Source organism: Pezoporus flaviventris, unplaced genomic scaffold (assembly GCF_033815535.1).
Source record: "Pezoporus flaviventris isolate CSIRO_AGI_PZ_B2104156 unplaced genomic scaffold, CSIRO_AGI_Pfla_v1 ptg000007l, whole genome shotgun sequence".
Classification (NCBI taxonomy): domain Eukaryota; kingdom Metazoa; phylum Chordata; class Aves; order Psittaciformes; family Psittacidae; genus Pezoporus; species Pezoporus flaviventris.
Window position 1 is genome coordinate 46,560,478 of NW_026892555.1, and position 12,363 is coordinate 46,572,840.

The 12,363-nt window shown below is 42.5% G+C and overlaps 1 protein-coding gene across 5 annotated transcripts in view; it reads left to right on the forward strand.

Moving 5' to 3' along the window:
* The first annotated feature begins 482 nt into the window (after positions 1-482).
* The window catches only part of SS18 (SS18 subunit of BAF chromatin remodeling complex), a 370,104-nt gene continuing 358,223 nt past the window's right edge, over positions 483-12,363 (forward strand). For 3 of the 5 annotated variants that reach the window (XR_009742561.1, XM_061448623.1, XM_061448626.1), the window contains exons 1-3: positions 487-686; positions 4,596-4,672; positions 5,981-6,065. Coding sequence is in view for 4 of the 5 variants with exons in the window: in XM_061448623.1 (XP_061304607.1) it covers positions 618-686; positions 4,596-4,672; positions 5,981-6,065 (231 nt within the window). In the remaining variant the exon portion in view is untranslated. Of the gene's footprint in view, positions 687-4,595; positions 4,673-5,980; positions 6,066-12,363 lie in introns of all 5 variants that reach the window. The other 2 variants (XM_061448624.1, XM_061448625.1) reach the window with 2 other exon arrangements.

Below are 12,363 nucleotides of genomic sequence, written 5' to 3' on the forward strand. Positions count from 1 at the left end.
GCCGGGCCGGGCGGTGCCTCACCGAAGCCGCAGCCGCCTCCACCGCCCGGCACCTCCCTCAGGTGCCTCCCTCAGCCCCGCCCCGCGCGGCCTCCAGAGTGCGCTGCCTGGGTGCAACCAACTGCCGCTGCGGGTGGAGGGGGGAGGAGAGCGCGCCGCTCGGCACAGCCGGAGAGCGTCCCCCGTAACGTGCGCACCGCAGCGCTCCCATCCCCCCGCCGGCCGTACCACTTCGCTGCCTGTCCGGCTCTGAGGCGCGTGGGGCAGGAACGTACCAACGCTGACAGAAGGAGAGGGGTGGCCAAGAAAGTCGCGTGACAACTGGAGGTCACGTCTAAACGGCGCGGCTCCAACTCTCGGTCCCGTTGTTTTAGCCGAGCGGTGCAATGCGGCCAAGGTCTCACTGGGCTCCCTCCTGTCAGTGGAAAGTGGGAGGAGCAGCTGGTCCTTCCTTAATGCTTCCCCGGCGGGATGGGGATGGGCCTTCCCGCTGGGCCCCCGCCCCCCCCCCCTCGCGCTCCGCGTTCTTCCCGGATCGCTGCCGCCTCCCGCCGTTGCTGGGTGCGCGGGGCGCGTGAGCGGGCGGCGGGGGCGGACCCTCCTGCTAGCGGCCAGACATGTCGGTGGCGTTCGCGGCCCCGAGACAGCGGGGCAAGGGCGAGATCACGCCGGCCGCCATACAGAAGGTGAGGGCCACAGGAGAAGAGTGGGCCGGGCCGGGCCTGGGGGCTGCAGCTGCTTCCTGCCGCCGGGCCGCCCGGAGAACGGGATGGCGGCGGCACCCCGGAACGCCAAGGCCCCGCCGCTGGGAGGTGGGGGGCGGCCTGACCTCGTTGCGTTGTGGTCGGGGCAGGGGACGGCCCAGCCCGGCGGAGGTGGTTGACAAAGCGCTGCTACTCTGCACTTTCGCACTTGTTCGGCGGTCTCAGGGCATAGGACGCGTGGAGGCCTTGGAGGGGCCGATGTTTCTCTCCTGTCCTGAGCGCTCGCGGGGCGGCGGGCGTGATTTAACCCGTAAGGACTCAGCCTAGCACCGTGGGGAACTGGAGGAGTGAAGTAACTCTTTCCTTTGAGGCGTGCCTAAAAACCGGACTTCAGCCGGGGTGTTCCTAAACCCTGCCTGACCTGGGCTCAGCCTGTGCTGAGCACTCCCAAACTTGGTCCGTCTAGTTTTAAGGCTCCCCCCCTCCCAGCCTGAAGTGTTATTAAAGAACATTATGGTCGGAGCCAATGACAGCTCCGGACGACTCCATTTAAGTTGTTGTGGGAGGGAGCAAGTTAACTCCCTGAGGAATCGAAGTAAGGCATGTACAGGATTTGTAATAATCCAGGTTCCTTCGTATTGGCAGAAGTGAAGGAGCATGTTCAATGGTAACTTGGTGGTATTTGGAAACTCAGTTCAAGACTTGCACTGTTACCACTGTAAATAGCCATGAATCAGACAGATGTCAGATTATTGCAAGCTCCTGTGTAAGAGCCTTTTGGGTCCATGTAGCTAACCTCTGATCTAGCAAAGAATGAGTGCCTACAAGGTGGGTGTTGCAGGTATTGGGATCTTAAAGAAGACCCTAGAGTTATAAGAGACCTGCAGGATACTGAAGCAGAAGTCAGTGTTTGAGAAGTGTATATGAAAAATACATACCCACTGGGTATAAACCTGCCTGAGGGTAGTTGGTAGAGACTGGTCACTGATGTGTGTATGGAGAATGCAGACAATTAAGTTTTTCTTGTACTGTAGTCAAACCATTAATTTGATGGTGATGTGCTAGCAAAACCCTCGGATAGTTAAAGCTGAAGAATCTTTGTAATGTACATAAGCTGTCATAAGCCCTGGAGGTGTCTTCATGCAGCTGGAAACTGAATTCTCTTTTGGTGGTAGGTGTTTATAATTCTTTCAGAGAACTATTTCAGTTTTCTATCAGAAGCTGCTTGATCAAACCTGTATGAAATAGTGCCTGTAGCCGTGTCTAGGATATAGTTGTATTCCTTCTTGTTTGTTTTCCTCTTGGCCCCAGCACTCCTTTCCTTTTTCCCTTCCCCCAAGAGGTCGCACGTACATAGCTGCAGTAAAGAATGCAACCAGCTTAACTGGCCTTCTCAAGGTGTACCTGTCTGCTAAGCCTTAAGTATGTGCTGCCTTCCTCTGGAAGGTAGGAGACATTCTGAGGAGAGCCTTGATTCAAGGCTTCCTTTGTAAGTCCTGTGCTAGACTTTGGTATCAGAAGTGTTAGCCCCTTTTTCCTTATTTTTTGTGGTAAAAGTGGCCATTGTGTTGCATGTAAAATTTGGTGAGTGTGAAATGTGTCTGTGTAGCAGTGTGTTCATGAGTTGGAACTAGATCTTAAGGTCCTTTCCAACCCTAACTATTCTATGGTTCTATGATTCTTCAGGATATGCAACTGCTTAGTTTCTGAGGCTCAGACAGTAACTCAAAATACTGCAGTTCTTTCTGTGTTTAGTGCTTAATAATAGTGTTTCCAGATCCAGTAGTTTTGGGCAAAATAATTGCTCAGGGGTTGTTCTAGTCAGTTCTTGTGAATTACCGGTTTGACTTTAGGAAGTCTTCACCGATTGGCTCATTCTTACATGGATAGAAATCCTGGACAGACTGACTGCGTAAGGTTTCCAACTCCATACCCTTTTCGTACTAGAGATGGATTAGTCAGAAGAAGAAGAAAAACTTTCAGTACTTTTTCTTTTTTTTTTTTTTTTTCCTGCATAGAATTTGTTTAGGTTGGATTCCTTGAAAAAAAAGGTGATGTAATGACACTATTGTGCTTTCCTTATTGAAGCATGAGCATTTTGGCAAGTCTCAGCTGTGTGGGGAAGAGTCTTGGAAGTGATTCCTGCTAGTTTTGTGAAATTCAGCAGCTGAGTAGAGTAGCTTTTCCCCTGGGAGGAAGAAAAGGGATAAATCAATGCAAACTTTTTCCATTTCTTAGAATCATAGGGTGGTTTGGGTTGGAAGGGGTTGGGGCAATTCCAGGCACAGCTGCAAGTTGGGTGGAGAAGTGATTCAGAGCAGGTCTGAGGAAAAGGACTTGGGGGTGTTGGTGAATGAGAAAATGAACATGAGCTGGCTTCAGTGTGCACTCATAGCCCAGAAAGCCAACTGTATCCGGGCCTGCATCAAAAGCAGCATGATCAGCAGGTCGAAGGAGGTGATCCTTCCTGTCTACTCTGCTCTTGTGAGACCTCACTTGGAGTGTTGTGTACAGTTTTTTTTTTTCTTCAACATAAAAAAGACATGGAGCTGTTGGAACAAGTCCAGAGGAGGCCACGAGGATGATCAGGGGACTGGAGCACCTCCCGTATGAAGATAGGCTGAGAAAGCTGGGGCTGTTCAGCCTGGAGAACAGAAGGCTGCGTGGAGACCTCATAGCAGCCTTCCAGTATCTGAAGGGGGCCTACAAGGGTGCTGGAGAGGGGCTTTTCATTAGGGACTGTAGTGATAGGACAAGGGGTAATGTGTTCAGACTTAGACAGGGAAAGTTCAGGTTGGATATAAGGAAGAAGTTCTTTGCTGTGAGTGTGGTGAGGCACTGGCACAAGTTGCCCAAAGAAGTTGTAAATGCTGTATCCCTCGCAGTGTTCAAGGCCAGGATGGATGGAGCCTTGGTTGACATTGTCAAGTGTGAAGCGTACCTGCCCATGGCAGAGGGAGGTCCTTTCCATCCTTAACTATTCCATGATCAACTAGTTCGAACTCCCCTGCCATGGGCAGGGGTGCCTTGCACTTTTAGTTCATCTGACTTGGATAACTTGGCTGGTAGCTCAGATTAGCCATGGTTCTGCTGCCTCTTGTCTGATCAGAATGCAGGAGAATGGTTCAAAAGACATGAGGGGGGGGGATATGCAGCCATAGGAAACCGAACACTTCCCCCCCCCCCCCCCCCCTCTTTATGGAGCTTGAAACCCCTTGAATTCATGAGCTTTTATAGAAAGGAATGAGATCTGTAACTTCCTATGATTTTAGAACATCTTTTTTTTCTTTTGTCAGAAAATTAATTCATATATGTTAATATTCCTGGACAGTTCTTAAGTATAATAGATCTATTGTGCACATTATACAGGATACTTATAAAATGCAGCTTAATTAGAGATTCTTAAAGCAAATATGGACTTGCTTTCCAGTCTGTTTCCCGGAAACAGACCTGTCTGGTAAGCTCAGTTTCTACCAATGACAATTTCAGTGTCTTTTCATGTTAAATTTATGAACATATGCAGGCTTTGGAATAAAAAGGGAAATTTGAGGAATAAGTTTTTAAGTAAATTCTTTGTAGAGATCAAAGATATGCAAAACTTGGAAAACTTCCTAAGAACTTGCTGCAGAACAAGCATTGGTATTCAGAGGGGAAGTTCCACAAATGTAGCTCTAATAGTGATAAGACACCCTTAAACTGAAATCTGTAAAACTAATTGGAGGGGGGAAATGGGAGCAAATGAGTGTTCTGTGTGTAATTGATTAAGTAGAACTTTTTGGAATATTCAATTTTGGCTATTTATAAAAGCTCTGAGGAGCAAGATTTAAACTTATCTTCAGTTCCTTTCCACAAAGAACATGAAACTTACACCAAACTTCTTTATTGTTTCAGATGTTGGATGAAAATAACCATCTTATTCAGTGTATAATGGACTATCAGAACAAAGGAAAGACGTCTGAATGCTCTCAGTAAGACCTTAATCCAAATCTACTGTGGACTGGGTGAATTTCCATCTAGATAACTGTTCTTGATTTGTTTAGTTCACCTTGTAGGGGAACTGTACTGTGAAGAGAAGAAAAGTATTGCTACAGATATTACACTTAAAATTTAGGGGTATTTTTGTTTGCCATATGACTGTCATTTCTGTCACTTTTCAGTGTTGCAGCTTGCCTACTTCAGGTTTGTTATGTGATGCTCATAAAAGTGGGGACTGTATACCCAAGATCTTTTTCGTCAGTATCATCATTACACTTTGGAAAAAAGGCAGTTTTCTTTTCAAACATTGCAAAATCATGTAGGGATGGACTTTCTTCCTGACAGCATGTTTGAAAACCACCTTCTTACCACTTGCCCAAGAACAAACCAGCTTGTCTTAGAGTTTGGCTTGCAGAATATCTTATGTAGTCTTACTGTCTAGCGTGGTCTCTAAAGAGTGATCCGAGAGAACTGTGGAAGGAGTGAATTACTAAGAAATACTATTTTCCATTTTTTTTTCTGGCATGGAATGCTCATGTAATTTGACAAATACAAAATCACAAATGTGACAGACAGAGCATCACAGTATTACTTGAGTCCTTACTAAGAGAACCGGTAATTTGGGAGTAGGAGGGGGTCATAAATAGTAGGTATTTTTGCTTTAAGTAGGTGCTTTTATTGTAGCACTGTTACTATATTAAGCTGTTTGCAAGCCTGTAGTGATGTATTTGTAGTCTGTTCCTGCTTTCAGGGTTATTTTTGTGACTGTGGAATGGATGTGGAGACTCCAGAATGTGGTTCTGAAGAAGAAAAATCATTGGTTCCATAGCAAACTTCCAAATATCAGGGTCCTCCTGATGAAATGTTTGCACGGTTCTTGTGCACAGTTCACGTTGATCCAGATACCATGTATCTGGGGGCATAATAGCTGTCTTTCCCAAGTGTTTGTGATGGCAGTGACACCATACAGACACAGACAAACTCCGTGTCTCTTAGTGACTTATTTTGGGGCAGGAAGTGAAATAGGTAAGAACAGTGTCATCCAGCTTTAGATTTGTTGTAAGAAAAGAGAAGTTGTAGAAAAGATAAAAGCACAGATTTGGTGGAGACATTTGGGAAAGACTGGGTAATAGGTAAATGTGAGGGGAAAAGGCTTTTCATTCTTAATAATGGTACTCATGCAAGTCCCATGAATCTTGTTTTATATAGGTAACTTTATTTACATATATAGAATTAAAGTAAATTCTGATGTTGCTGCGTTTATGACTTAGGATCTATTTTGCTGTTGTTTATTTTGATAGGTATCAGCAGATGCTGCATACAAACTTGGTTTACCTAGCCACTATAGCTGACTCCAACCAGAACATGCAGTCTCTACTACCAGCAGTAAGTACAAAATAGTGCAAAAGTAGGGAATAGATTTCATTTGGGTTCCTGGAGGGGAAAAAAAAAACCCTAAACCAAACAGAAGTGTTTGAGGTAATGACCAGACATTTGGCCTCTGATTTACTGTAGAGTGAATACGTGATGCAGTGCCTCCTCATGCTGTATTTGGAGTAATCTCACTGCTCAAAATCTGACTTAACTGAAGACTGTTACTGTGAGTTAACCATGCAGTGCATGTTTAATCTGGCCTGCCTCATAGTTAATGTAGTGGTGTGGCTTTTGGCTTCTACAGCAGTACTCTGTTTTTACCTTTACACTAGGGAAAGGTGTTTGGGTATGGAATTTCTTACTTTTTTTTTGTTTTGTTCCCCCCCCCTTCCCCCCCGGAATATCACCTATTCTTTTGCCTCAGTGGAATGGGGTTGGGTACATCTTTGTCTGCTTTTCTGTACTCTAGGTGAGTTTCATTCTTTGCCTCTCTCTTCAAACAGAAAGCAACACTTTCTAAGGTGAATAATGATAATATACAAGATACAAGGTTGTACAGGCTTAACCTGAAACACTGCATCACTTTACAAATGAATCATTTCTTGGATATTACTTGCTATCTTTTTTAAATCTGGAATTCCCAAACTCTTTATAAGATACCTCAGTTTTTTCCTCCTTTCTATTGTTTATGCAGCAGTAAGGAAAAATACAACAAATGTTAAAATAGCTTGCTATTTGTTTGCTTTTTGTGTTAATCAGAAAGCTTGGGGAGTTCATTGTGAGTAACACAAGGAAGTTCTTTGGTTTTTAGTAATAAGACTTTTCTTGAATTAATATAGTCTTGATTCATTTCTGTAATATGAAGCTAAAAAGAATGTCTATAAAACAGCCATTCCTAGATACTAGTTTTCACCAGCTGAAATTGAATTACTTTTTCTTTGGTCTCTGGAGAAGTGTTCTCCAATCATTGCTACTAGCAAAGCATCCTTTCAAGTTGGTACCTAGAGGACTACAGAAACAGTGCTTCATTATATCCAACCTGTTGTGCCTGTGGAGGTTTCTCTTTTTATAAATCCATGCTTGTAGTGGGGGAAAAGGGGGAGGGGAAGAAAAACCTTTAAGAGGGCTGTGTGAATTACTCAACTAATATGTTTTTTGGAGGCTTAATTCATATCCTGGTTCTGATGACAACTGGAAATGAATTTGACCTTATCCTAGTCTCTGGTGAGCAGCCCAGTTCTTAAGGTTGAATGTGATGACATTCTCTTCTTAACAAAATGAAGATAGGGCCAGGGAAGACTTTTGCAGATCAGGACTGAAGTGCGTTTCTGATCTTGAATGTAAGTAATGAGAAAATAGTGTAGTGTGTCTTTGTGTGTGGGAGGTGGAGAGTCCCCTTTGGACAACTGAGGGGGAAATAAAAAAGTAGCTTCATGATTTTCCTTTGAAACTTAAATACAGAGTTAATTCAGACAGATTTTTTGTAGGTGCTCTGACCTACCAAGTCAAATAACTCTTTGAAGGTTTGCCTGAAATGCGGTAATAAAATTACATTTTTTAAATGTTTTTAAAACTGTTTTCCCAACAAATTTTGGTCAGAAGGATTTGGGAACATGTGAGCGACTGTGCTACTGTCTTTTTCAGTGCAAGGTAAACTGCTTCAGACCCTTTTCCTATATTGGATTTCTGTTTAAGAGCTGATGAGGCTCAAGTTGACTTGGAAGTATTATGTTTCTGTTCACCATGCTTCTGTGTCAGCTGTTGAACAGTCTTAGTAAATTCAAGGGTTGTGGGTGGCAACAGTTAGATATGGAGCAAGATACTGTGTGTGTAAACATCTACTGTTTTTGATAGTAAAATACATGAACTTCATGTACTACCGTTGCAGTTCCCCACTTAACATGGAAGAGCTTGGGTCTGGATAAGCTTCTGAAGCTGGATTCTGTCTGATCAATACATATCTGGAAGGTTGTTCCCCGAGAAAACTACATGTTCTCTTTTGTTTAAATTTTCTTGTTGTTTTAATTAGGTAAATATACAGTCTCAAGAAATTTTGTAACTTTAACTATTGCTTCTTATAAAATGTTCTGTGGTAAAATGAGGTTGAAAAGGGAATTATGCTGTTAAGATAGCAGTCACACTAAACGGAAGACCTAAATGATTAGGGTCATTGAATTTTTAATATAAGCTAAAATGGCTTGAGCCTTATGATAACTTTGTTGTACCCTCTCACAATACTACTCAGACTTAATGCAATATATTGTTGGGGAAGAATTTTTGTAGTCAGCTTCAGTGCCTCTCTCCACATCTTTTAGAATGTGCTATTCTAAACAAGTGACTGTGTATCCTTCCTGAAACTGTGATATTGCCTGGAGAAAACAAGGTAGATCTTATGCTAAACAAAAGTATAGTGAAACAACTGTGTTATGCAGAGAAAGGCTTCTATAAAGGGGGCCTGCAACTGAGGAAGAGGTGAAACAGATGAAGCAAGCATTACAGGGTGTGGGAGCTAGAAAGACTTTGAAACTCCAGTGTCATAACGAAGCTTCTGCTGTCTTTGTATACATCATAAATTTAGAGTATTAAATTACGACTTCAGGGGTAAGAGTCCTTTCTTCTCATCAGAAGAGGTATGAGGTTAATCTCCATGAGTCAACCAGTCTTCCCTCGCCCATGTGAACAGCAGCGTTATTGAGGGCAGGGCTGTTTTGGGGTGTCATCCCAGCTGGCTGAGAGTAGTGGCTGAGTCCATGTATGGAGTTGATGAAGCTTTGTGCAGCTGCTTCCTGAGTTACAGCAGGTAGTCTCTTTCTTGGAGAACAATTAAAAGTCTGTTTACTGCCCCCATATGGGATAAGCTAGCTTCTCCCAAAGGGCTAGTATTGTGAGGAACACAACACTTGCATTCTTTTGTTTTTCATTGGTGCTACTTTTAAGGGAGTCTCTTTGAACTGTAGAGACCAAAAATGCAATGTAAGTTTTTCACTAGGGCTTCCAAGAAAACCTCCAAAAAATAGGAGGGAAGTATTACGTGCATGTGTTTCTGAACACACTAAATCTCAAACTGCAGAATCGGCGTCTCATCCTCCTGGACTTCTATTTTTTGTTTTCTTGAGAGAGGGCACTTTAGTGGCATTAAAAAGTACTTGCAATCTATTGAATGGGGAGAGGGGGGAAACCAAAACAATGAAACCCAAACACCCATCCAAACAACAAACTTTTCCACTTGGACATTTTCCCTCCCCCATGTGTCTTCATTTTGCTAAATCTGCATGAGAGAACAAATATGACCATCACTTTATGGGAAAAGTAGAAGAGGTACTTTGTCCTGCCTCTTCATTTTGGCATTAGTTTCAAAAGAGGCAAATGTTGAGGTCTGCAGGAATGATTTGATTAGGAACATTTGTCTTGGTTCCTTTAAACACAGAAAAAGTGTTTTTTTTCTTTTCCCACTGTTTTTCTTACATAATGCAGCTTCCCTTCTGTCAGCATGCTGGTCACTTGCTTTCAGTATGTATTTCAAGAAGGTGATAAAAATAAACACCTGTGATTATTGCTGACTTCTTATACTAGTTTTCCTTTACATTGAAAGTGCCAGTTTCTTACAGTAGCAAGCTAAACTCTGTGTGTGGAGTGAATTCCAAGGTAACTGATTGTCAGAGTTGTAGAGACACCTGCACATCACATCCAGAAAAGAAAAATATGCCTTACCTTTAATAGCTTAAAATAAAATCTGCAAATAAAACTCTCATTGCTGAAGATAAGAGGGACACTAAATTAATAAAGTTCTTGTCCAATTATGTACTAAATGCCTGAGAAAGTCTGGTATCTGTGGTAGTGTCATGGTTTAACCCCAGCCAGCAATTAAGTACCATGTAGCTGCTTGCTTACATCCCCCACCTTCCAGTGGGATGGGGAGGGGAACTAAGGGGGGAAAGCTCAAGCCTGTTGGTTAAGAACAGTTCTATAATGGAAATAAAATATATTAATAATTGTAATGAAAAGGGAGGTGACAAAAAAGAGGGAGAATAAAACTTGAGAAGTGATGCCCAATATCCTTGCTAGCCCCCTGCCGACTGGTGACCAGTGTGTCCCTGAGCAGCGATGGAGTGGCTCCCAGCCAATTCCCCCTGTTTATGTGCTGAGCATGACATTCTGTGGTGCGGAATATCGCTTTGACTAGTTCAGGTCAACTGTCCTTGCTCTGTTCCCTCCTCCCTGGCAGAGCATGAGAGACTGAGAAGTCCTTGATCAGGGTAAGCAGTACTTAGCAACAACTAAAACATCAGTGTGTTATCAGCATTATTCTCAAGCTAAAACCAAAACACAACACTGCACCAGCTACTAGGAAGAAAATTAACTCTATCTGAGCTGAAACAGGATAATTTAGCAGGAAGTATGTTTGTGGTATCTGCCTTCCTGCTGATCACAGCTGGCATTGGTCTTTAAACCTGTGGTTTAATTTTGTGTGTATTGAATATTCCTGTGTTGATTGAATTCGTTTTGAAGTAGATACACAAAGCAGTATGGTGTATTAGCCTGCGTTAGTCTTTCTGAACAGAAGTCCATGCCAAATTGAAGATCAACTACTTGTAAATTGAATTAATAGAGAACAGAGCAAAAGAAAGGTTGAATGTTTCCTGTCAAAAGGCAAGTGAGCTATTAGTCAGAAGTGGTGCTTTGATTTTGAAGAATAATTGCTCTGATTAAATGTTTGTTAAACAGTTTTCAAAAATCACAATAATTTCTAAAGGCTTTTAAAAAGAGAAACATTAGGTAGCAGATTTTTTTGAGAAAGGAAGGGAAGATGTGGCATTTATATATACCATAGTATGTGAGTACACTCCAAGGAACTTTCCTGCTGCTCTTTAAATGTAGAGTCTACTGGCAAGTAGAGCCACTGTGGTTGGGATGGGTAAAAGAACTAAGCTTCACATTCCTGTACTGTTATTAGAAACTGTCAAGCCAGAGCAAATCCATGAATGATAAAAGCTAATCTATTTGTGCTTGCATCCTCCCTGTAGAACATAATTTCTTAAATTATTTCTTTCTCCAGCTCTTCATACTCTACCTTTTTATTTGCTATTTTGTTTTTTTCATCAGAAAAAAAATATTCCTGTGTTTTGTGAGCAAGAAACGCATGGGATAAGCCTCCTCTGATAATAGTCTCCAGCCCCCCGTTAGTTTGGCTTTGTCACTACAAAATGGGAAATGTGGGACATTTAGGTTCATGTTGTAGTGCCACTTTACTCCAAGAATTCACCCTGACTGCTGTGTTAGTAGTCTCAGATACTCAGCGCTTTGAACGGAATGGTAGATAAGACTTTTCCTGAAATTGTGCAGTACTAGGGGTCTGTTAAAGATGAAGTTTAATTCTTTCTTGCTGTCAGTAGCCTAGTTCTCAGGTATGACTGCAATAACCAGTTATAGAAACAACGTGTTATGATCTAGCTCTCAAATCTAGTGTATCCATATCACTTAATTGTCTTCGCTCCAAGGCTGGCATGTGATCATCTGCATCCATTTTCCTTCTTTGGGTTTTTTCATGATATTTCACTTCCGAGCACTTAGTGAACACTGATGCCTACATGTTCATTGTATGTATGCAGTTTTCTGGGCCAACAGTGTCATCTGCCTTTAGCAAAAGAATTGGGTATGCTGCATTTTTAAAAGAGTTTTCAGATTGTGCATCTTCAGTTTATCCATGTATGCCATGGTCTTGTAATAAAATTGCTTTCTCAAGTTGTTCATTTTGCTCCAGAAAGGCTTTTAAATGTTGGAAAGAAGTTTGGTGGTTGTTGGACGAGATTTCCTTTTGATAGTAATGGTTATGCTGACATAGTAAGAGCTGTACTCTCATCAGTTATGGTTCTGCTGTGTGATATTTTAAAGTTGTGTTATGATCCGGAGAAGCAGTCCAGATGAATTAGGTGTAAAGCAGGATATTTTCATTCTGGATTAGTGGACGTTAACTGCAGAACTGTGTAAATGGCTTTGTTGGCACAGCTGAAAGGATTCTACTGGGAAATGGGGAGCACTGGAAGCTTCTGAAGCCAGCAATTCCATTAAAAAAACCCCAAACATCAGAATATCGGTCTTTAAGATGTTAGCATATTAGAAGTGAATTCATAGCATACTCCACTTTAAAGATGATCAGGCTAACTCCTGTATGCTACTTTGCATGTATTACTAGTCAGGTGTGTCCACATGGGGAGCTAGTGCACTGTACACAAAAAAAATGCTTCTATTGCCTACTAACTTCTGTGGCTAATTGAGAAATCAGTAAAAATAGCAGCCAGTTTGATTTAGG